The sequence below is a fragment of the Arachis duranensis genome, chromosome 9 (genome assembly GCF_000817695.3).
Source record: "Arachis duranensis cultivar V14167 chromosome 9, aradu.V14167.gnm2.J7QH, whole genome shotgun sequence".
Lineage (NCBI taxonomy): Eukaryota > Viridiplantae > Streptophyta > Magnoliopsida > Fabales > Fabaceae > Arachis > Arachis duranensis.
This window is the reverse complement of record NC_029780.3, coordinates 656,296-683,596: the sequence shown is the minus strand read 5'-3', so window position 1 is coordinate 683,596 and position 27,301 is coordinate 656,296. Positions and strand designations below refer to the sequence as shown.

The following is a 27,301-nucleotide window of genomic DNA, read 5'->3' as shown; positions in this document are numbered from 1 at the left end:
GGTTCAACCTAAACCCGACCCCGCCCCGCCCCGCCCCTCCCAAGAACCCGCCCCGTTAAAATCCGCCCCGGTGCGGGGGCGGGTAATTACCCGCTCCGAGCGGGTAGGAGCGGGGTGGGTACCCGCGGGTTCGGGTAGTGTTGCCACCCCTACTGAACCTGTACCCTACCCTATTCGCAAGCGAACTCACACCACACCCTACCCTATCTGTAGCGGGTAGGGTAAACAATCATATTTGAACGAGTTAGTATGAATTGAATACCCGTAAATAGGATATAAATTGACAGCCCTAGTAACAATAAATAAATATCAATAAAGAAAAAGGTTTGGTAGTGGGGTGAAAAAGCTACTTTTTTTTTTTTTTACTTTTATTTTGGGAAAATGCTATGATAAAAATGTGAAAATGTTCATTTTCTATTATCCAAAGTTACTTTTTTTTAAAAAAAGCACGGTTTTAGTACTTTTCAATTATATATAAAAAAGTTGAATTTTTATAATCATATTCGTTTAAAAATTATTAAAAATTCACCCCTTTGAAATTTATTAAAGTATAGTTGAAAAGGGACGAATTGAAATTATATATATGCTAATTAATTAGTTATTGTTTATGGGAAACGAGTGTGAAAAGTTTTGTGGCACAAAAATGTTGAATGTATATATATTCATGCTCAACAATTAACATCCTAAAATAAAATAAAAAATGCTTTTCACGTTGTTAAAAAGATTTCGATGTATTAACTATTAAGCATGCAGCATGTATGAGTTTTTAACTTGTTTGAGTGGATATATAACTTTTTTTTTTTGAGTACTTTAGAATTTTAATTATCCCGCCTGAAAGAATGTTAAATATATGATATAGAAAGATTCATGTGATTTCTTCAACAAATAATTAACCTATATTTATTTTAAGAAAATTAGCTAATTATAATGTTTAAAATATAATTAGGTGCTCAATAATAATTATGTCATCAAGGCTTCTCTTCTTTTCAATTCATTATAAACGACATACCTACATCTTCTCTTCATTTTTTTTTGTTAATCATATGATCTAAGATATACTAAAAATATATATGTAACTTGCATTAATTCCATTTAATATTTTATTTTAATATTACATTCATTTATTTCAGCTTATATTATTCTAATCTTTATATTACTACATTTGACAAAAAAAAATCTAATACTACATTGATCACCCTTTATAATCAACTAATTATTCTAGGTGTATATTAAAATTAATTATTAAAATCAATTAATATAAAATATATATTACAAATGAGTTAAACAATACATATATTTATTAATTAATTTGTGTAGTGTGATTAATTTTAATATACACATAGTATTTTTATAATAATTAATTTTTATATTTGTAAGTACGTATTCCAGCAATTTACATATCCTATCAAATTAACCTTTATAATCAATTCTTTCGGTTATTAATTAAGAAAAATATGAGCTCTTTTATAAATTTTTTTTGCCTTTTGTGGCAATTTTACATATTTTTATGATAATTTAAAATTTTCACAAACTAAATTTTCAGTTTAATAACAAAAATTAACTATTTTATGAGAATTTTAAACTTTCAAAACTTATGATTTTAAATTTATTTGTAATTTTCAAACATCCATTAGCCCATCTATCTCATTCATCCTCTACTCAAATATGATTTTTTTAATATTAAAATTTAAAAAATAATTCTTGTGTAGCACAATAATTTCTCAATATAATTTGATATATAAAAAAATTTTTCAACATCAATAGTTCAAACAATAACTGCATTTAATATTATATTATTCTATATATTTATTATTGTTTTTCTTTAATAAAAACAACTACTTCAATATTATTCTAATATAATTTCTTTCAACTTTATAAAAATTTGTTGACAAAGTCTTCAAAAAGAAGAAAAATTTAATTTGTTTAATAATCCAAGCTCTTCATCAAGTAATTAAGTGCAGAAAATTTGTTGACTATATGTCTTCAAAATGAAGAAAAATGTCTAGTTGTTGGGTGTAGTCTCCAACTAAGATTTAGTTTTTAAAGTACATATATATGTTAATTTTGCTCTTAAATATTATCATTTATATAAGGCCGCCAAAAATGATAATTTTAATTTATTATAGAATGATAAATAATAATAATTGATTGATTAATTAATTAAGCCGTTAAGGCTGCTTTCCTTTTAAATCCAATTAACTATATATTTAATTAGCAGCCAGGATGATGACAATATTCTGTAACAACTTTCAAGTGATAATAATAGCAAATTAAATATATAGTTCATGTTAAAATCAATGTACTTAGATATTTTTGGATTCATCATGCATGTGTTGTGTCTAAGAGACATTATTGTTCGTCTTATGAAAATATGTTTATTATTAAATATAAGAAAGAACGTGGGACGTGGCAATTGCATGATAAAAGAGAAGAAAAAAACAAAGGGAATTGTATATTTTTTAATTTATCAAATTGAGAGTTGCTAAAAACAAAGAGTGATGCTACGTATATATTAAAATCAGTTACTAAAAGTCAGTTATTTGTATAAAATACATGCTAAAATATAAATATATTTAAAAATAAATTAAATTGTGTATGTATGTATTTATACATAAATACATTAGTAACTGATTTTAATGACTAATTTTAATGTACAAATAGCATTAAAAAAAAAGAGTAAAGTATTATTTTTGTCTTCAATGTTTGGGGTAAGTTTTAAAGTTATCCCTAACGTTTCAATCGTCTTATTTAAGTCTCTAACGTTTCAAAATTGACTCAATGTTGTCCAGTTGTTAGGAATCCGTTAACAGAATTGACGGTGGGACAAAATTGAGACGATTTTGAAACGTTAGGAACTTAAATAGGACGAAAACGTTGGAGACAAAAATGATATATAAAAATAAATTTTAATTTAATTTTATCTTTTAATAATATCAATTTTTTAATGTACATAGTATTCAATTATTTTTTAATTATATCTAAGTAAAGTGTACTTAATCACATTACTTTCATTTTAAATAAATTTATTTTTTTATAATTTTAAAAAATTTTAATACATTAGAGACAAAAGGCATAATTTATATTTTATTGTATATATATTATTTTTTTCTTTTTCGTAAATTTATATACTAGTCATTCTACAAACATTTCATGATGACTAAAAATCTTTAAGAGTAAAATTATAAAAAAAAGTTAATTTATTTAGAATGAAAGTGATATAATTAAAAAATAATTGAATACTATGTATAGTAAAAAATTGATATTATTGAGGGATAAAATTAAAATTTATTTCTATGTATCGTTTTTGTCCTATTTAAGTCCCTAGTTTTAAAATCGTGTCAATTTTGTATCGCCGTCAATTCTGTTAATGAATTCCTAACGGCAGGACAACATTGAATTAATTTTGAAACGTTAGGTACTTAAATAGGACAATTGAAACATTAGGGACAACTTTAAAATTTACCTCAAATGTTGGAGACAAAAACGATACTTTACTAAAAAAAAATGAGTAACATGATCTCTAGCTGGTTGATAAAGGATACATTAGAATTTATCTAAATTTTTTTTACCTTTCACCATTTTTTTAGATGTAAGTATGTAACCTTAACTATGTGTTATAGTCAAACCCTTTTTTATTATAGAAATAATCATGACTTACCGTAGATTCTTCTATGGTCTATGGAAATAATCCGTAGTAATTAATAATCATTACTATTTTTGGAAACAATCTTACTAGTTGAATCAATTTAATCTTTTTATTTTATTTTTGATCTTACTATTTATCACAACGCGTAGGTTGACTCAAATTTCAAAAGTGGATTCATAAGACTCTGAATTTGAAATACAAATACTTTAATTTTAAATCACGAGATTCATATATTCTCTCCACAAACACGGTAGGGCGGCCCCGGCCCTTATTCAATAATTAATCAATTATTGTTAATTATTAAAACAAAAAATTATTTATTTAACACTAATTAAGCTTAATCTGATACTTACTTTGTTATAATAAATTCATCTAAAGATTTATTTTTTTAATATTGTATATTAAAAATTTTAGTGAAAACTACAAATAAAGCAATTTATTTGAAAAGAATAATAATTTGCAGAATTTTTAGAATAATAAAAATAAAAAAATACTATTAATATATTAAACACTTTTGGTACTTGTATAAAAAAATAATCATTACTAATTAATTGTGTAATTAAATTAACTTTTAATTAATAAAACAAAGAAAAGCTATGATTAATTATAAAAAATATATTGATATCAAAAAACAGTATTTACTACAAATTATGTAGACATAGAAGAATTGGAAGAAAAAAATATATATATTAAAGAAGAAAACATTTGAGCTAAAATTTGTCGGATAGATAAGCATTTTGAGTAGTTAGTCTAAAATATAAAAAAATGATAAATAGGTTTTTGATCTTTTAATTCGTAGATATTTAAATTTTTGATAATTTAAAAATACATTTAAATTTTTGACTTTTTAAAATCTAGACATATTAATTTTTCATATTTTACTTGAATCTGTTAGACTCAATAAAAAAATCAAACATAACTCTCACTATTATACTAACTTAGTTGATTTGAATGCACACGTAAAAATTTTTAAAATTTGACAAATTAGACTTAGGGATCAATATATCCAGATTTTGAAAAGGTCAAAGACTTAAATATATTTTTAAATCTTAAAAAACTTAAATATCCAAGAATTAAAAAGTTAGGATCGATGTATCTTTTCTCAAATATAAAATATATATAGGTATTGATACTACTGATAATATAATGGAAAAAATTTTTAATGTACCTGAAATATTGGTATTTCTGTTGTTTTAACCATTGATCTAAATTATAAAAAATATATATATTAACGGTTAAAACTAACCGATATTCCAGATACACTTAAAATTTTTCCAATATAATATATGTATTGAAAGACGTATTAGTAGGCGAGTGAATGAGCGAGCATGTTCCTTGTAATTATAAAAAGGCATGGATTGGTTACCATATATATCATATCCCTTCCATAACACACTCAAATCTCAACCAAACATTTTACTTCTTCTTCTTCTTTCTTAACAAGTTACACATTCAAATCTCATCTTCATATTAATATTATTATTATTAGAAGATGCCTGCCATTGCCATTGCCGCTGTCGACTCCGCCTCACCGGTTTCCGGCCAAACGGTGTGTGTCACCGGAGCTGGCGGGTTCATAGCCTCTTGGCTTGTTAAGCTTCTCTTGGAGAAAGGCTACACTGTCAAAGGAACACTCAGGAACCCAGGCATGCATGCATAACATAATCTTCATTCGTTATAATTAGGTGAAAACTCAGGTGCAATCCACTTCACATGAAGTTAATACCTGAGAACTGTTAGATGAAAATTTAGTCAAATCAGTCAAATCATCTAACGGCTCTCAGATATAAACTTCACGTGAAGTTGACTCCACTTGAGTTTTCACCTTATAATTAATTAATAATCATTATATATGTGTATGGTCTAAAGTTTTCATATTTTCATTACTACTTATAGAAGATTTATTAACTTTTGATAAAATTAATGTATTTATAAAAAGAGTGCTACATTATTATTACTATATTGTTATTCAATAATAATAACATGTTATTGTATATGAATGAAAACTTAATTAAGTAGTAATAATATATGATTTGTTTAGATGATCCAAAGAATCAGCATCTGAGAGAGTTGGAAGGAGCAAAGGAAAGGTTAACTCTGCACAAAGTTGATCTGCTTGATTTTGAATCTGTTAAGTCTGTTTTTCATGGCTGCCATGGAATCTTCCACACAGCTTCTCCAGTCACTGACAACCCTGTAAGCTTTCTTTAATTTCTTACAACCTTCAACAAAAATATCCAAAATCAACCAATTATTTTGTTAGCATTATTAACCTAATTAACCTGGCCTAATCTCTTGTTAATATTTTTTTGTTAAAGGAATGTTTTTGTTAGAACACATTAGAATTTATTGTTTTTGTTATCAGTTAGTTATTGATATTTAAAAATATAAAATAAAATATATTATTAAATTTTTAAATTAAAAAAATTAAACTAATAATTAAATAATAATAAAAAATAATAAATTTTTATAATTCTTAATATTTTTTATTAAATATATAATTATTCATAAATTTTTTAATTTTTAATTATTTAAAAATTTAAACCAAAAGATATATCTAATTATCGAGTTTAAAGTTTAAAATTTATATAAACATAATTAAAAATCAAAATAAAAATTAAATAGTAATATTTGTTTTTAGGTAAAAATTTAGATATACGTCATTATAGTTAATTTTATGCGAAATTAATAATTTTTAACTATTAAATTCGCATGACACTAACTACGCTCCTGAGTTTCTAGATTTGAAAAGAATATTTTTTAATTAAAAAAATACAATTAATTAATTGGTGGGAAAAGTGCATGCATGATGAATAATTTCATTAATTTGGATGCTACTTAACACAATTCCCTTTGTTTTCTTCTTCTCTTTTATCATGCAATTGCCACGTCCCACGTTCTTTCTTATATTTAATAAACCACATTTTCATAAATCATTAACACCATTACTTTAATTATACCAATGTTTATACGTATGGTCCATTATTTCATATATATGTGCATATCTGAAACTTATCGTTTCATTATTATAAAATTGAACTTGACCCGAATCATCATACTTTAAGTAAAAAAGTATAATTTATTCTTAAAAAAAAAAAATCTCATCACTACTTGAATATATATTTGAGGTAATTATATGTGAATGTGAATAAGAAGATATGAAATAAATAATAATTATATTCCACAATATATAATTTAATACAGGAAGAGATGGTGGAACCAGCAGTGAATGGAACAAGGAATGTGATAATGGCAGCTGCAGAAGCAAAAGTGAGGCGCGTGATTTTCACTTCCTCCATTGGAACAGTTTATATGGACCCCAAAACCAGCAGGGATCAAATTGTTGATGAATCATCTTGGAGTGATTTGGAGTATTGCAAGAACACTAAGGTTTAATTCATTTTCTTTCATTATTTTATTTTAATTACTAAATTAGTAATTACTATATATATATATACTACTTATCACTACCTCTATTATCTAATATTATTCAATTATTTTATTAATAATTAAAACATTCAAAATAAAATAAACAATAATTAAGAATATGAAATAATATAATTTTAAACTAATTTTTTATTATCTTTTAAACATTTTTTTATTCTCTAATTCTCGATAAAATAATCAATAGTCTAGTGGTTAGTTTACTAGTCTATTTAATTAAATAAGTATTAAAAGTTTGAATTTCGTCTTATGTATGCAGCAATTTATTCACCAACGAATCAATGACAAACTCTTAAATAAAACTCCTCGACAGATTGACATCACATAGGGCTTGTTTGGATGAACTTTTAAGAAAAGATCTTTTTTCGAGTTATCTTTTTTTAAAAGATCTTATGTAAAAGTAAAAGTGATTTTATGTTTGGATATCTCATATAAAAAGATCTTTTTATCTATCAATTATGTTTGGGTATAACAATATAAAAGTACTTTTTTGTTCATTTATTACATGAAAAACATCTTTTTTAAAAAAAATATATAAATTACAGCTTCTCAAAAAAGATATATTTTTTTTAATTTTTCTAGTGTTTTTACTTTTACTATTAGAAATTTTCCAAACACGCTAAAAAATAAAAAAGATCTTTTTTTATCAAGATAACGGCGTCCAAACAAGCACATAGTGTGATTGAAATAATGAAATTATTATTAATAACAATCATTGATGAGAATGTAATTAATAAATGAAATTGCACATTCAAAAAGACAATTGACACATGGTTTTTATTATCAATGATTCTTAGTAATAACTAATGATGAATTAATAATAATTATTGTAGAATTGGTATTGCTATGGGAAGACAGTGGCTGAACAAACAGCATGGGAAATATCAAAAGAGAAAGGAGTTGACCTAATTGTGGTGAACCCAGTTTTGGTGCTAGGTCCATTGCTACAATCAACCATAAATGCAAGCACAATTCACATCCTAAAATACCTAACAGGATCAGCAAAGACATTTGTCAATGCTGCTCAAGCTTATGTCCATGTTAAGGATGTTGCATTGGCACACCTTCTTGTGTATGAGACACCTACTGCCAATGGTAGATACATTTGTGCTGAGAGTTCCTTACACCGTGGAGAAGTTGTTGCAATTTTAGCCAAGTATTTTCCTGAGTACCCTATTCCTACCAAGTAAGTCTAATCCTCATCATAATTTTTTTGTTTTTTATTATGATTAATTATGCACAAATCCTAATTAGGTAGTAGTAGTTGATAATTTAATTTCCCCTGAAAATAAATGTTGTTTGAGATTTTGTTTGACAAATGCAATTTGTTTCCCATTTTTAAGGGACATCATGACCAAATTAGGTGTGAGTTTCTTCCCATTTTTAATTACAGAAATATTTGGTAAAAAAAATTAATTTATTTTATTTAATATTTATTAATTATTATTAAAATTAATAAATATTAAATAAGATAAATTTAGACTAATTTTTTTCTAGCATTAACGAGTTGCTAGTAATGTAAAGGGTGAAAATTCAAGTGAAGTCGACTTCACGTGAAGTTGATATCTGATGAGAACCGTTAGATAAAAATTTAGTCAAATCAGTTAAATCATTTAACAGCTCTCAGAAAATCGACTGCACCTGAATTTCCACCAATATAAAGTACAGTTATTAATAATGAATCTATGTCATTATTCACCGGCTTTATTATTAAAGGCATTACTAGTTACTACTAGTATTTTGAATGTAAAATCTTTTTATTTTAAAAAAATAATTTTTTAAAATAATTAGTAGGATTTAATTTAATTTATTATTACCTCTCTTAATATTTATATTATTTTTAAAATGGAAGAGAGAGTGCTTTTTTTGTAACTGTTAAAGCTGAATTAGTTGTAGAAATAATATTAGAGCGCAGTTTTGTTTGAATGTTTCCTAATTAGAGGTAATTAGGTGGTTAAGGATTTTGAGCATTTAATTCACACTGTAAATATAGCAATGGTTTTCTCAAGTTGTAGGTGTAACAACTTTGACTTTGCATTGTGAAGAGTCAAGTCAAATTGAAATCCAAACATATGAACCATACATGGAGCTTACTTGTCTTTACCATATCTAATGTCCTTGTCACTTGCTTGTTACATTTTGACATTGATAGTGTCTCCTGCCATTGACCTACCACTTTTATTTTATTTTATTTTATTATTTAAAAAAAAAAGAAAAAAGAAGTTAACCTACCTTTTTTCTCATATATATATATATATAAAAGCCTATACATGGTTAATTTTTTTGGATATCGAATAAAAATGGGTGTAATTTTTTAATATTAGAAATTATGGTGTTTTACAAAATTTTGGGGCTATAGAATTCGTAAAGTGCGAATTATCAGATCAATTTTTTTTAATTTATAAAGACAATATACAAACTACATATTGTATTATTTTAATATTAAATTACAATACACAGTCTGCGTATTGTAAATATACCGTGTCTACGTATTGTATTGTCAGTATAATATGTATTGTGCTTGCACAGAACAGCACTCCCAAAATACTGTAAAACTCTATTTTTTGTAATATTAATGTAAAACTATCTTCACTCTTCTATATTAAAATAAAAAATCCCCTATATATACCTAATCGTCTATAATAGTTTTTTTTTATATTTATGATTCCTTGAGTAAAACATGGTTTTAAGTTACTTGCATTGAATTTCTTATTAATGAATATTTATTTATTTATTATCATATATTGATAGATAAGTAATAAGGATACAAATCTTCTGACTTTTTTATATTTTTTTTCCATTCCCTCAATTATTGCATCATTCTTGCTTGTTCTAAAAGACTTTTATTTTAAAAAAATCATAGAATATTGGAATAAAATGGAAGAGGTAATTTCAATCTCAAAGACAATTTTAAAATTACAAAAGCAACCACGGGACTTAATTAATATTTATAATAAAGTATTGTGTAGTTACATGCTTATCCTACTTAAAAAAAATAATAAAATAAATTTTATATAGTTGATAGTGTAATTTTGTGGAATAAAAAATTAACAAAATAGTTTTAATTATATGTGCAGATGTTCAGATGAGAAGAACCCAAGAGTAAAACCCTACATATTTTCAAATCAAAGGCTCAAAGATTTGGGAATGAAATTCACCCCAGTGAACTTGTGTCTCTATGAAACTGTCAAGAATCTTCAGGAAAATGGCCACCTTCCTCTTCCTCCAAATCACTTTTAATTAAGGTCTATATATATATAATTATATATAATTTCATGTAAAATTATATAATTAAGCTAAGCTAAATAATAGTTCATAATGTTACTTAATTTGAGTCTATATATATATAGACCCATGTATTTTTTTTTCTATTGTTATTCTTTACCATTAAGATATGTATGTCATTATTTCTCATTTTTATTATTTTAATTTCTTGCAAAGTAAAAGTATTGATTAATATAATCCCTATATTATTATAATATTGTTGATAAATATTCGTTTTTATAATTTTAATTTAGTAGATATTAATTAGCTACTCCTCTTGATGAGGCATCAAAATATAAAGTAGTAAACTATTATAAGAATTAAAGTTTCATAAAACTAAGAAAAAAAAAAGCTTATAAAAAATGAAGCATAAATTCAGAATTGTAAGAGACGCTACTTCATAATAATTATTGTCGCCTTGTCTAAAAGACTATAATAATATTAATGGATTTTAGTTGGTAGAACTGAAAATGACAGGAATAATATGGAAAAAATAAAAATAAAATTTATTTTAGTAGTATTTATATAACAAGAGGGCAAGTACTTTCTGATTTCCTTGAACGTGTATAAAGTATAAAGTGCTCTCAGGTCAATCCAACATTCCCCCTTTAATAAAATTAAATAATAAATTATTAAATAAAAAAGAAAACTATTTTTTTGAAACAAAGATTTAACATTCATTCTCCTTGAATCTTTTGTTTTCACATTACATAACTTGAAGCTTTAAAACTCTTTAATAGTAAAATTGGATACATACATATACAGCTCCACATGCTATACACCTTTTTATTTAATCAAAATTATGATTTAATACACTACTACTGGCTGGTACGGCACATGGGACAAATTAAGAAGTGTCGTGTAATTAAGAAGAGGACATGCATTAACCTCCTCGCTCGTTTTATTAATTGAAAATTAAAATTTTTATTTTTTTAAAAAAATATATCAAACTTTTTAACAGATTTTAATTCAAATTAAATTCATGCTATGTTTGTTTGAGTGAAAAATAGAAGAAAAGAAAAGGGAGGAAAGAAAATAGGAAAGAAAATGATTATTTTTCATTGTTTGGTTGAAGAGGAAAATTGAGGGGAAAGAAAATGGATGGAAAAAAACTGATGGAGTCCACCAATTTTTTTTCTCTCCAATATTGAAAAGAAAATGGAGAAAAAACTAATATTTCTCTCTCTATTTCTAATATTACTCCTTCACTTTTTTCAATATATATTATAATATAGAGATAAAATTATCTTTTTATAACATTTCTTTCCTTCTTATTTTCCTTTTAACCAAACACATCTAAAGAAAATAAAAATCCACTCAATTTCTTTCCTTTCCTTTCTTTCCTTTCTTTTGAAAAAAAGAATTTATAGTAGATTTAAAGTCAGCCAACTAACTACATTATTATAGACTTGACTTATTAAAAATCAGATAAAATTTGGTCTGACTTAATCTGTTTTTATTTTTTTATAGTTAAATTATATACAAATATATAATCATTAATTTTATAGCTAATTTTTTTATATGCACTTAATATTGTTACTCATATAATCTTTTTCCATTCTATGTTAATCATTATATTAAATACTAGCTACACTAACCTACTTTAATTATTATACGAACCTAACATATATTAACATAAACTAATTAAAAGAGGAAGGAAGAGAAAGTTATTTGAAATGGATGGAGAATGGAGGAAGTGAAAAAAAAAGAGTAAAATGTGTTTTTTTTATGGTATCTTTTAATTCGATAGATTAATAATTAATTTATCGTAGATTTAAACTCTATTTAAAAATTTATCGCACGTACTAATAAACTAATTATTAGATCAATCTAAATTGATTAAAAAAAGTGAAATGTGTTTTCTTTTTATTTTTGTTAGATGGATTATCACACACGTTGCAGCAATAATTTGGAGATTTTTTTTGATCGGTTGTAACCCTTGGAACTCAAATCTGAGACCTTTAGGTGGGAAAAGAAAAACTATGTCATTTGAGATATTAAAAGTATGGGTTACATGTACACTAAAATTAGTTATTAGTATAAAATACATACGAGAATATAAATATATATTGAAAATAAATTAAACCATACATGTATTTATATAAATACATTAGTGGCTGATTTTAGTAACTGATTTTAGTGTATAAATAACATTTTCCTAGAATTGTCAGGTGGCCGTGATTTTGTCCAGGCCCAGTGTACCTTCTCCAAGAAAAACATACATGTATATGTGCATCTATATGCATAAAAAGTCTTAATTCAGTGGTGTATGTTTTGCAACAAGTATATCTGGACCTAGGTTCCTAATAATGTTGGCTTTATTTTTTAGAAAAATAAAGATTTTCTTAATTTTTTTTTTCAGATTCGTCCAAGTGTCCAACCACCCAATGTTTGCATGCATGTTACAACATCAGCTACTCATGCAGCTGAAGTTTCGCTCAGCTGGTAAATCATGTGCCTCTTAATACGCTGCATCCGGATTCGAATCTTGGTTGAAAAGAAAGAAGCATAATATCTGTAAAATCTTTATTAAAATAGATGTTTACCCTTGTAGACAAATTCAAATATCTGCTGGACTAACAATTCTCTCAGGCAATTGCATGCTTACTATGTCTTCTCTTGGAAGATGAGAAAGTGACTCATTGCAATCCTCTGCTGCTGCTGCTGATGTTAGTGCCAAAAACGGTGTGGCCTTTCTGTTCTTCCGCACCACCAGATATGCAATTCCGGCTAAGTACACCGCCACGCCGGAGAATCCTAGTATTCCCACAAACACTTTTCCAACCATCTTCATCTTAGCATGAAGAAGCAGCTTGATGAAGCTAGATATTAAGTAGTATATGTTTATGGTCATGATCAACGACCCGATCATCCAAGTAACAGACGCGATCTAACATCAAAAAAGGTAAAAAAATCAGGTAAAGTCGACTTCACGTGAAGTTGATATCTGAGAGCTGTTAGATGAAAATTTAGTCAAATCAGTCAAATCATCTAACGGCTCTTAAAAAGTAAACATTCAATTTGATCTATGAGCTTTTAAACATGTTATAGTTCAAAGAATTTACCATCAAAGAGTTAACATGTTCTCCCATCTTGGTTTTGCTGCTAGTGAACTTGAGAAGTGGAATCAACGCGAATGGAAGCGCAAATGATAATATCATCTGAATAGCAGAGAATCAAGAACACATTTTGTTCAATTATCATAATTTTTCTAAGCAAAAGCATTAAGATGGCCTTACAGATGCAATAATTATGAGCTCTCCGGCACCGGAAGAGCCACCAATCAGTGCTACAACCAAACTTGGAGTAATGGCTAAGCAACGAGTTAACATGTTCCTAATCCATGGCTTCAGTCTCAAATCTAGAAAACCCTGAAATAAGAATCTGATATTATATATGTCATGGTGAAAACTCAGGTGCAGCTTCACGTGAAGTTAATAGCTGAGAGTCATTAAATGATTTGACATATTTGACTAAATTATCATCTAACAGCTTTCAACTATTAACTTCACATGAAAGTAACATGTTCCTAATCCATGGCTTCAGTCTCAAATCTAGAAAACCTTGAAATAATAGATTCAATCTAGAAAACCTTGAAATAATATATAGAATCTGATATTATATATGTCATGGTGAAAACTCAGCTGCAGTTAACTTCACGTGAAGTTAATAGCTGAGAGTAGTTAAATGATTTGATCAGTTTGACTAAATTATCATCTAACAGCCCTCGATTATATGTATATATACCTGCATGACATATTGCCCTGCATATGTTCCTGTAATGGTAGAACTTTGACCAGATGCTAGCAAAGCGATTGCAAAGAGTTTTGAACTCCATTTCCCCAACACATTCTGAAGATATATAAATCATCCTCAAACTTCAATAGTTTCCGAAAATAAGAGTTTTTATAAAGGGAAAGTGTTATGGTGTTACATACTCTAAGTAGAAATGAGGCTTTGTTCAAATCCAAATCCTCACAGCTCTTCTGATCATCTGCACTCAAATTTGAAGAATTGCAAACTGCACCACTTACAGAAATAACAGAGATATTTATGAGGAAGGCCACCATAAGAGCAAATCCACTTTCTATCATGTAAAATCTGCAAGCTTCCTATCAAACAATGAAATGGAAAAATCATAACCATGAAGATTTCTTGTGACAAAAGCAGAATCCATTCTAGAATGCTAAATGCTTACCTTGATTCCACGAACGGATCGAGGTATTTTCCTCGAAAGTACTAATGCAGAGTGGAGGAAGAGATTGTGTCTGAAGAAGCAAATGCATAAGGGAACATATCATCAACAGAAGCTTCTAGAAGACACAAGAAAAGAACTCACGGCATAACCAAGGCGCCGAGGAGCGAAATTGCAAGGCCGGTAGCACCATTTCCTTTAAGCTGTGGAACAAACATACCCTTCACAACTTCTTTTGCATCAGGCTTTGCATATCCAAGCTCAGCCATAAAGCAAGCACAGATGGTAAATACCAGAAAAGCAATTAAGAATTCGAGTTTTCGAATCTGTTAAAACAGCATAACATAGAAAAATCAATCAATTTGTTTATATATAAATAGTAAGTTAGTAACCATATGAAAAAAAATGTGTAGTGCATAACAAAAACTACCCCATATTGTTGTAATGCTAAGAGAATCAATGTACTTAGCCCTGTAAGAAGAACACCAATCCAAACAGGTATACTGAAGAGCATGTTCAATGCAAAAGCTGTCCCAATTACTGCATAGAAAATCATACAAAACTTTTTATGTTTTTGTTTAACAAGGTTGATTAGTTTTTCATCATGGCAATTTTCACCTTCTGGAATATCACAGGCCACAACAGAAATTTCGGCAATAATCCAAAGGATCGTGTTGGGTACTCGCGGATATTCAGTTCTACAATGCTCTGCTAAGTGCTTTCCTAGAAGAACCAAAGAAAACAGAAATGAAATTCAGCACCCATGTATCTGTTAAATCAAAATTATTCAGTTAAGAAAAAAGAAAATTGTTAATCAAATTGAGTACCAGTTACAACTCCAAGATTTGCTGCCATTGATTGAATCACAAGAGCAGCACATGATGCCAACAATACAATCCAAAGTAACTGTAAACAAAAGATGTGACCAAAAAAATTGTAATATATAATATGAGCATAAGTATATGCTAAAACATGTTTTAATATAAAAAAAAATCCTTAAGATATTGCTTGGTTTTTGTCTTTCTAAAGGTACAAAAAATTGAACAAAAAATCATCACTAAAATATGTCTACACCAGAAATTCAGAAATTATCTTAAATTTTGTTCTAAAGTACTAACATATGTCTACACTAACATATTATTTTTTCCCTAACTAAAGTACTGCATTTAAATACATAAATGCATACCTCATATTTATATTGTGCTCCAGATTGAAGATCCGTCTCAACTGCAAGTTATTGTGAACATTGAAAGAAAAATCATTATATAAATCATAAGCATATAAATAACTTTGCACATAGCTCCTTTATTTTTTATTTCAATAACTGATCTTACAGTTTCCTGGGTCTATGTATGCAATAGAAACAAGAAATCCAGGCCCCATATATGCAAATAAATTCTTCCAACTCCTCCTCTGCAAAACAACAACAACAGCAATAATAATTAATAATATTATTAATGATAATAACAATAATAATATGAAGAAGAAGAAGAAGAAAAGCTAAGGGAAACTCACATCAGGAACTTCAATTTGGTGAACATCAATGGAGTCTATTAAGGGTGCATTTGTGAAGCTGTGGTTACCGGTGCTTGACATAAACTGTGGATGCTCTGGAGCCATGTCCTTCTCTTTCTAAGAATCTATATATTCCCTGAAATGAGAAGAACAAAAAGAAGATTGAGAGGGACATACAGAAGGAAGAGTGTGAAGTGAAGTTGCAGATATGTACCAATGAGAAGAGATGCTTAGAACTTAGAAGAGGTGAAGGAACTTAGCTTGCTCTCACTCTCTCTTATTATGTATTATATAAGCTTTGACTTGATGTGAAACTTGAACAAAATAAAACTTTTTTTTTATATTCTTTTTATATATTTTTTATATTTAAATATAAAAATATTAGGAGATTATCCTAATTTATTATTTTTTATTACTATTTAGTCTTATAATCCTTTAGTATTTTTTAAGTATATATCTCATATGATAATTAATTTAATAGTTATTTTTTATGCATACATAACAATTATTTTTTTAAGAGATAAGATTTTTTAGTAATAAGAATTTTTTTTAACCACTATAATATTTTACCCCTCGATTTAAGGCGGGATTCAAACTTTCGACATTTATTTAAGTAGATGAGTGAAGTGACTCGACTAATCTAAGTTTAACAATTATAATATTTGATATACAAATTTAGGTAAAGTATATTTTTTTATTCTTGAAATTTGTTAAAAGTTTTAAAAATATTCTTAAATTTTATTTTGTTTCAATTTTGTTCTAAAAGTTTTCGATTTATATCAAATATATATTTGATGGCTGATGTTTTAAAAAATTAGGATCAATTTAGCAATAATTTCACAAGAACAGCTTTCAATATAAATAAATCATATATAGTTATTATGGATTATTATTGAATTGGTTCTAAATTTTTTAAAAATTTAATTATCAGTGATATATTTAATACAAATAAAAAGTTTTAGAGACAAAACTAAAAAAAATTAAAATTATTTTTTTAATTTTTAACAAATTTTACGAACAAAAAATTATACTTTAACCTATAAATTTTTTATTTTATTTTTTAAATAGAGTCGGATCTCATTCTTAAAGAATTTTTCGGTATTTAAAGCCCTAGGTCCATAAACTTGCAAGTAAAAAATTGTCTAAAATTAATTTTCTTTAAATAAACAAGACGTCATTTAAAATTTTAAATCTTCTTTCATATTAAAAAAATTTGACAACTACATTTTTTTTGTGCTAGCTTAGTAATAGAATTAATATTGAACTAACTTAATTAGAGAATTATACTATAAATAAAAGTATGATGTAATAATATGAGATAGATATGATATAATTAAAAATTCTATTTTCTTTTTTTTACTCTAATTCTAATTTTTTTTTAATTTTCTCTGATTATTTCTAATTCTCTTTAGTTCTTAATACAAATTCGTATCACTTAGTGACTTCGAATTTAATTCATTTTGGATAAAAATCTATGTAATTACTAATTACTATAGAAATGAATCCGAAGTGAGAACTTATTTATTCTTTTTACTCAATCCATATAAAACAAGTCGATTGAATTATTGATTAAAATTCTTGCAATATGTTGCAAATCTGTATACAAATTCAATGATATCTAGATTTAATACCAAAATCACCCCAATTAGGCAATTACAATTTCCAAGGTTGACATATTCACACATTTACTCGTTTTCTTGCTATGTTGCACCCCTTAGAGAATCAATAAGATGACGTGTTTAGTTCTGATTGGATATTTTACTGCAAAATGATGCAATTTACAATTTTTTTTCTTGAAATCAAAGGCACACGTGTCTATGGGACCTATTCAGATTTTCAGATTTTTATTTATTTTTATTTTACTTTTCTCTAGAAAAAGCGTGAGTTTTATTCTATTGAGTAATAGGTACATATATATGAACAATTTTTATATCAAACAACTATTTTATTATATTAGCCAATAAATTATAACTTAAATAATATAATATTCTTATATTTACTTAAAAAACTATAAATTTGAGTCTTTTTATTTTTTATAAAAAAAATAAACATTCCATTATATTATGCTCTAAAATCACATAAAGAATAATCTATATAAGTCATATTTTAGATGTATCTATTACACTTTTTAATTTTATTATGGAAGTTAGAATGAAATAAGATCCCGTTATAAAGATTAGGTGTGCTTTACCTACATGTAGTGTCAGCAGAAGAGAAATCGAACGATGCAAGTGGGAGGGGCTTTATTGGAGGGTCTGATTTGCTGCCTACAACATGAACCATCCGAGTTGTTCACCGCAGCCACGTGTCGCAGGCGCCTTGCTTCCCAGGACGGTGCCCCCTTAACCAACATACCCTCTTTACTTCATCCACATCTACTTTCGAGTCTCTCTCAAAGCTTCATTTTCATCTCCACCCAGCAGCCATTCTCCCCTCTTTTTCATCCTTCAACGAGTTTTGCTACCTCTGCTTCATCCAAAACAAATTAAAATGCCAAAGAAAAAAATATAGAGATGTTGATCGCCTTAAATTTCATATTGTAAATTATCTCAGTTATGATAATTATGTAAGTGTATTTATTAATTATTTTTTATATTTCAGAATCATTATTATTGTTGTTAGAAATTTAATTATAATTATTGTTGGAGATAGTTCACCTTAAGAACATATATAGCAACCACAATATTATTATTATTATTATTATTATTATTATTATTATTATTGTGGTTGTGGGTGATTGTGAAACTAATTATTTTTAGAAATTATAACTTTATAAATTATAGTAATTTTTCGTAACAGTAAATAAAGTAAATGGGTGCCAAATTTTCTGAAATAATGTTGATGATTTTAATTAATAATTAGGTTTTGTAAAATACAATACAATGCGTTTGTTTATTGTTCATAGTTAGCTTTCAGATAATTAATTAAATTTAGAAGTTAAAATATTATTACTTAATAAATTGAATTTAGTAAAATTGTTTGTTTTAATTAGATTTAGTAAAATTATGTATGATAGTTGTGTGATTTGAATTAATATTTGTTGTTGAGTTAATGGTGAAAAATAATTAATAATGATAGTTAATTAATTAGTAGGTTAAGATGGTAATGACTAAATTTGGTAATTAACAAAAAATTTAGCATGATTTTAATAAATTAGTTGCTCTAGTTAGAAAATTATGATGTTTTAGTAGTAAATTAGTAATTGTTAATAATTTGACTAGTATTTTATGTTTTTGTAGAGTTTACCGATGTTGACGTGGGATCACCATGTCCCCCCGGATCGGTATGATGATAGGGTGGAGGAGCATTTACGATTTACTGGTTTTTATCATGCGTCCCAAATTGGAATAGTCTAATGTCAGAAAGCACTGGTAAATGCTTTAGTCGAAAGGTGGCATCCAAACACACATACTTTTCACATTTCGGTTGGTGAATGTGCTGTGACGCTGGAAGATATGGCCTTAATTCTTGGTCTTCCGACGGACGGTCTTCTGGTCACAGTGATGACTATAAGTAGTTTTGAAGCCTTAGAGGCAGAGTGTCTGCACCAATTTAGGGTTGCACTGAGAAAGTCAGATTGTAGAGGAAGCTGCATAAAACTGACATGGCTTCGTGATCTGAAAGAACGTTTACAGTTGACTGATGAAAACATTATACAAAGGTATGTGAAGTGCCACGTTATGTTGTTGATCGGTACGATCTTGTTTGGAGACAAGTTTGGGGCATTTGTGCACTGAAAGTTTCTGCCCTTGCTTCGTGATTTTGGCAGTATTGGACAGTACAGTTGGGGATTGGCATGCCTAGCACATCTGTACATGGCATTATGCAGGGCATTTCGTTTTGACTGTAAGGAGATCGACGGTCCACTAACACTCCTGCTCGTTTGGGCTTGGATCCGCCTGCCATATCTAGCACCGGTTTCGAGGGAACTCCGCAATTTTCTGCTTGCAAACAGGTAACATTATCTTATATTGACTCTGTATCTTCATATTTAGAATCCAATTGTATTAAGGAAATAAGTCATATTAGGTGGCATAACTGGGAGTGTGGAGACCGACGCTTTAGGTATCTTACACTTGCTCACTTTAGGAAGGCATTCGATGATCTTCAGGAAGGCCAGGAATATTTTCATTACAGAAGTATTTGGTTCGGGTTTAATGTTATTGTTATTTGGATTGTAATCATCGGGCTCGTTAATTTTCACCAGTTTGTGTGGGTTGCTTATGCCGTAGATCGCGTGGATCTAGACATAATTCCTGCAGACATCTACATGCACTCGATTGTGTGGAGTGCTACGGTGCCATTGGTGTCTTTTGAATGCATTGAGTGGCATGCAACCGATCTATATAGGCGACAGTTTGGTTTTGTTCAGGGAGTTCCTCATTAGGAACGAAATCTTGACAAGGCACACGGTGAAGTCCTGACTGGTCTTAAGAATCTTAACTAGGCCACAGCCACGAGTCATTCATTTTGGGTGATGCAATGGACAAATAGGTATAATCACGCTCTTACTGAGCTTCTCATGCCTCCACAGCATCCCTTAGATATTTACATGCACTGGTACCGTACAAAATATGGCAACCACTTGAACTTGTCGGATCTTGTGAATCAAGGGAATGATGAGGGTGATCAGGTTATGGATGATGTGGTTCAAGAGAATGAAAAGAATGAAGACCAGGATCCACATTCACCGCCACCTCCACCTCTACCTCCACCTCCACAAGAACAACCTCAGTCCTCAAGTCAATATGTACCTCAAATGCAGTTTACCTCATCATACCCAATACATCAGCAGTATTGGAGTGTGCCACAGTATGACTCAAGAGATGGAGGTTCTTTTAGCCAGTTGCTTGGGTTCATGGCTGCAGATGCATGCCAATCACAATATGGCCATCAGCCTGATATCATGGCGGGTAGGTATTCTTTGGACGTGAAGCACCCGTGCCACACTTCCTTGGGTGCTTCGGGAGGGTTGGTTTCTGGTGACTATAGTAGGAGTGACGGTGATCGAGGAGTTCTTAATAGTCAAAATTCTCACTGTGTTTCAATGAGTCTAATTGAAGAAAATACCAGGACACTTGAGCAAGAGACTGATGAGTATCTAGTAGATAAAACAGATGAGACGACAAAGAAGAAGAAGATGAGGACATGGACGAGGATGAAGAATCCCGTAATGATGCATCTGATGATGGTGATGACACATGTCCTATCATTGCATTACTTGTTTGGTCAATTGATTATATTATATTCATATGTGGTGTCTCATATATACTTGTTTGGTAAATTAATGTTATTATATTCATATGTGGTATCTATGTTGGTTTGATGGTATTATAATCTTGTTTGCTCAGTTGATGTAATTATATTCATGTTAGGATGATCTGTCTAATTAAATTGTATATAGGTGAGGCACGTACTCCAGATGAAACAGGTAAAGGCTACAATTTCAGGGTTGATCCGCCCCGTCGTAGCGTTAATCGATTTACTCCTTCTGTGTTTAAAAAGGCCGCCAAGAAATGCAAGAATTTTGTGAAAGATGTAAAGCGGTCCATGAGAAAGTAGATGTTGTGTTGTTAACATTTTCTGTTAATCAATCAACTTTTCTATGTATCAATTAACTGTTCTATGTAAACTTACTATGTATGACATGGAGTACTTGGAGAAGTTATAATGTTTCAAATGTGGTTAATTTATTGGACATAATCTAAAGTTGCATATATCATAGAGTAGATTGATATAAGTTACAATGTTTCAAATAACATAATAATATATAATTCTACTGAGCTTTATTTTCGGCAGCTGCACCAGCTAACCGAGGGCATCTCCTACGGCTGTGTTCCTCAACCCCACATTGCCTACATCGCCGTGGAGAACGCAACATTTGCGTGTCCATCTCGTTCAAGAAGCGCGTCATCTTGGGGTGACCTTTGGTCACGCGTCTTAGGTACGGATTCGGTACGAATCGTGGCCCATTGTAAGCAGACCATGTAGTAGGATTTTCCAGTGGCTTAAACCGAGCTCGGTAAACCCGTCGAACTTGGTCCATCTTATACACATCATGCACATACACTTGCCAGTCCAGTCGTTAACTTGCACAACATGCAAACACATGTCGACACGAAATTCGGTCCACCTGAAACTTGCCACAGTCACATCGATGCCGACGGAGGTCGACGGCATACTCCAGTTCACTTGGCATCTCACGTAGTTCAAATACCTTATTCTGTCTATCAAAGTAATTAACCTGGATGTTTCCTGATGCAAGTTGGTTTGCATGCAATTTCTAGGTCACAAGCTCCGAAAATACATGGCCAGCATTAATCCGAGCCTCTGCCTTGGCTCTTTTTCGGGTAAACAACTCGTTAAGCCTGTAGAATGTTGCTTTGACAAGTGCAGTGATTGGGAGGTTGCATGCACCCTTCAGCACAGGGTTGATGCATTCGACTAGGTTTGTCGTCATGTGACCCCATCGGTAACCACCATCAAATGCCAATGCATACTGTTCGCGGGGGATTCGGTTTAACCAGTTAGTGTAAGCCTCGCCCCATTCTCGTAAACGCTGGTAACGCACTTCGTACTCGTGCACCGTCCTCGAATATCCTGCACGTACAATAACAAAAAACAAACAAAAAAGGGATGACAAACACTTAATGAAGCAAACTCTGTTAATAACAAACTTCGAATTACTCAATGTCACCTATATTGACGACAAGTTTTTGCAGGTACCGTGCCTTGAATTTTCTCAGAAAGTTTGACTCAATATGCCTGATGTAAAACATGTGGAAAGCTATAGGAGGCGACCAAGCTCCGTTACTGCGAGCCACAGCTGCATTGATGGATTCGTGTCGGTCGGATATCAGTTCCACACCATTCCGAGTCACAACATGTTGTCGCAGGTTACTAAGAAAAAAGTGTCACGCATCAGAAGTCTCTCTCTCCACAATAGCAAGTGCAATTGTGACGATATTGTTGTTGCCATCCTGTAAAACTGCCACTACCAGAAGACCCTTATATTTTTCGTACAAGTGAGTCCCATCCACTTGCACAACTGGCTTACATCACTTCGTACGATGCTTCCCAACCTCCAAATATTTTTTCTACTACCTTTTACTTAGCCAACCATGTTTTCTGATAACTGACAGTGTAGTTGAACTTCGATTGTACTTCTGCAATAACTGATTTTACCTTTAACGAGGGGTCATCCTTAACCAACGGCTTTATTGCTTTTGCAATTGTATTCGAATCCAACTTTGAATGATCCTGAGAAATGATGGCTCTGGTACAAGTGTGACTACTATTATACCTCCTTATAACCCAACAATACTTCCTGCTCATCATGCTAACCCCGACTCATACACCCGGTAGTCTACACTTCTTCGGATGGTATACTCTTTCATCGCCTTAATAACAGCTTCCCTGAAATTGAATTCCATCCCGACGGCAAATTCACCATCTGCGACAATAGGAATTTCTGCCGCGACAGCAACCATACAAAAAAAATTTAATACACGAATATTTAATAACTGAAATTAAAGGTAAATCAATACTCACTGCATCAATTATGATATAAATAAACTTTACATCAAGTTTTATCTTAGTCTAAACAAAATAAAAAAATAAACACATAATTACCTAAATATTTAACTAAATACTAATTTATATTTAACTAAACCAATAACTAACTAAAAAAACTATTATCTTAAACTTACCTAAATAAATACAATAAATAAATTCTAATTGAGTATATTTTCACATGTCACCTAACTATTACGTCCATCAATCAACATAAATTATTACAAAATTCTAATCCTTTTTATAAATATAGGCAATTATGTACCTACACTCATATATTCTGGAAACTCCGGAACATGCATGGCTTCCAAATCCAACACTCGCATGAAAGATGGCTCCTCAAACGGAACTTCGTTCGCGAGTGCATTTGCCACGTCTGTCACATTTGGAGCCACAGTGCCGTTACCTTGATCTTCATCTCCGTCTAGACCAACAATTTCGTAATTGATTTCGAACTCTTCTTTACAGTCAATATTGTAATCTTCTCGTACAATATTCCGGTCGGCTTCAGATTGTTCGAATTCAATGTACAACTCTATGAATGAGATTTGAGCATGACTTTTAATATACATTGAAAACATATCTTGCATACTCGCTTCGTTCGTTACATATTTGGTTTCAAATTGGACGAATCCACCAAATACCGGTATGTGATATCTGTATAAAATACATGATATTTTTTTTGACATCTCAAAATATATCTTCTCGCAGATCACACTTTTGAGCTCTTCAAATGAAATTGTGAAGGGAATAACAACATCTAACGGATTTTCACAAATAAATTTCACTCCTTCAAATGTTTGTAATAAAATCTGAGCAAAGTAATATACTTTTAAAAGAACTCTATCATCTATTTCTCTCACTCACCTAAATAAAAACAGAAACTTCACTACTAAAATTTTTTACTTCATATCAAAGAAGAGAGAACACGAGTAGAAGAAAGGAGAGAAGAAGCCGAGAAAAGAAGAAGAACACGGGATCTGAAATCTTTTTTATGAGTTACACACTTTTATATATATATGTACACATAAATCGGACCCAACGATTACTTTTAGCTCATTCAAAAATAAATTATAATAATAAAGTCGGATCATGTGATTTGATATACGAATTTCTAAAAAAATTAAATATATACATAACACGGACGATCCGATTTACTTTGTCGAAGATTCAAATTTTTTTTACTTCCAAATCGGACCTTCCGATTTGATCATCAACTTTTCTATACAAAAAACTCGCATAGTCCAAGTTTTTCACACTGCAACTCAGCAAAAATTGTCCCACATATTGGTCTAACACTCCAAAAATCCATAACTAAATACAATACAAATGTAATTTCTATCACCAAAAAAATGAGCTATATCTATTGTATCATAAATTATCTTGTAATTTGGTTGTTTAGAAACAAATTCAAGAATTAGAGTTGGAATTTTTTTTTAAATGTTGATGTAGAAAATAATATTTTTATATATATTTAAATTATTGATTAATAGTTGACAATCTATATTTTTGGGGAGGGGGTGTTTAATCAAATTTGTATTCTTGTTCTACATTTCATGGGCGTCCATTTTCTTACTCGAGTCATATAATTATTTGCTTCCTATGATATACGAACATACATTAACATTGATATAAGACACAATAATAATACAAGCATAATATAATATAAAATACGCAAACATACAAATTTAAAATTTTTATAAGACACGAAGTCATAATATATATAATTTAGATAAATTATAAGACATTTTAATATTTTATAATATTAAAATCTAAATTAATTTTTTATTTTTTAAATTATATAAAATATTTAAAATATTTTTTATTTTAATAATCTAAAATATATTTGACACATGCACGGCAAATAAAAGAAGGGTCGTTACTTGATAGTTTACTTCAAATAATATACTAATGCAGGCTGCCCCAACCCAAGTCGTTGACTTTTACTTAATTAGCATTATCATGTTCCTATATTATTATATATCTATCTACCCACCCACCAGAGATAATCCATTTGTATGTGTACCTCTAAGAAGTTCCAATTACCTCATGTATACATAGGCAATATCATACCACAATATATAACATATAGTTAAGATGTCATTGTTTTATATAATTAGTATATTAAACTATTAAAGTCTATCTCATAATGCTTTATTTTGTTTTATATTGGTGTATCTCATATATATCAGTATGCTAGAATATAGGAATAATACAAATAATATTAATTTTCATGGAATTGTAAGAGTGAGAGCCATAAAAAAATGCTGACATAGTGACATGATAGTACTATAGTACTATCTATTGGTGACCATATATAACGTGTAAAAGGATGTTTTAATTATTCTCCTAATTTCTGTAATTTTATAAATTTTTTAATTAAATTTTTATAATTTTATTTAGTTGAGTCTTTATATTATTTTTAGCTTTATAATTAAATTTTTGTTAGTATAAAAATATTAAACCTAATTATAAAATTATAAGTAGTGTAGAGTTTTAATTAAAAAAATACAGAAACTTAATTGCAAATTTAAAATTACAATAAGATTAAGAAAGTAATTAAATCTAAAAAGAATTATTCTAATGCAACAAAATTAATGTACTAAATAAAGCCCTCTCATCATTAACATATGGAATTTTGCGTTTACTATATATAGTGTTTATTATGTTAATTATTTAATGACTAGTAATACTATATATGAACTTAGTACAACTATTTTTCAGAAAATTTTATCAAATTAATTTTAGGAAAATATTATAAAGATTTATCCTATTTTATATGATTTATAATCGTTTGTTCGTTCGATATCATTCATTGAATCTCTCCATCCTTTTCACTCAATATCAGCTAAATTGTTGTTTTCTTTCTATTTGTAAAGAGAAAAAAATATAAATGTTTCAACTATTAATAAATATTAAATAAAATAAATTTTAATTTTTTTCATTTTTTTAATATTAGGAAACAATTGTAAGCACAATCATTTTTTTTGGTTAATTAAATAGTTTATTTTTAAGACAAATTAAAGAGTTAGTTTTTTATTATTCTGCAAAAAAAATTATTTGTTATTTAAAAAAGTTTTTTTTTAGTTTAAAATTTGGGATACAAATTGTTATATATGAGACACACTGTGTGAATGTCTTTATTATTATCAATATATAATTTATAGAATTGTTCTGATTTTATTTATTTTTTGGTGTTAAAAATTCAAGATATATCATATCTTAAAAATGACGTGCTAATCTCCGATTAATCTTGATGAAGACCTTTTCTCTTCAAATGAAATTTTCGTTGCCTTAGAAGAGTTTAAAAATAATATTCTACAAAACTGTCTTTTTTTTTTTAATTGTTGTTTATTTTCTTTCCGTTAAAAAAAAGTTAATTCTTTGAAGACAAATTGCATAAAGCATCTTTAGTCCATGCTAGTTTTGGATTTGGTGAACAACCACGAAATTGAAAGAGAATAGTCGGGAAAAAAATTTAAAAGTATTTGTCATTAGTGGTTATCGGATGCTACAATTACATGCCTAATTATTATTTTAATTGATGACATCTCCTAATTACTACACAATGACTAATAGATTTTGAACGATGTTACATGATTAATAAACTCTTCTATCATTTTAATTAATATATATTTGACTTATTTTAAATATTAAAATTTAAA

At 28.8% G+C, this 27,301-nt stretch overlaps 2 protein-coding genes across 3 annotated transcripts; one reads left to right on the top strand and one right to left on the bottom strand.

The window, feature by feature from the left end:
* Window positions 1–5,014: 5,014 nt before the first annotated feature.
* Window positions 5,015–10,513, top strand: LOC107463776 (cinnamoyl-CoA reductase 1). The gene is made up of 5 exons (XM_016082643.3): window positions 5,015–5,292; window positions 5,688–5,842; window positions 6,851–7,036; window positions 7,924–8,276; window positions 10,168–10,513. Exons 1-5 carry the CDS (start codon window positions 5,139–5,141, stop codon window positions 10,328–10,330), a joined length of 1,011 nt encoding a protein of 336 aa, XP_015938129.1. The 5' UTR covers window positions 5,015–5,138; the 3' UTR covers window positions 10,331–10,513.
* Window positions 5,747–16,336, bottom strand: LOC107463775 (metal transporter Nramp6). Of its 2 annotated transcripts, XM_052253927.1 has the most exons (15): window positions 16,279–16,336; window positions 16,065–16,200; window positions 15,884–15,962; window positions 15,736–15,776; window positions 15,377–15,455; window positions 15,168–15,272; window positions 14,980–15,089; window positions 14,694–14,875; window positions 14,553–14,622; window positions 14,293–14,466; window positions 14,102–14,206; window positions 13,594–13,725; window positions 13,420–13,515; window positions 12,901–13,244; window positions 5,747–5,868 (listed from the first exon to the last, which is right to left on the bottom strand). In XM_052253927.1, the coding sequence occupies exons 2-14, from the start codon at window positions 16,167–16,169 to the stop codon at window positions 12,915–12,917; spliced, it is 1,608 nt and encodes a 535-aa protein (XP_052109887.1). In that variant the 5' UTR covers window positions 16,170–16,200; window positions 16,279–16,336; the 3' UTR covers window positions 5,747–5,868; window positions 12,901–12,914. The 2 variants fall into 2 exon arrangements, with proteins under 2 accessions (XP_052109887.1, XP_015938127.1); XM_016082641.3 differs by lacking the exon at window positions 5,747–5,868 and having other exon boundaries at window positions 12,321–13,244.
* Window positions 16,337–27,301: the final 10,965 nt, after the last annotated feature.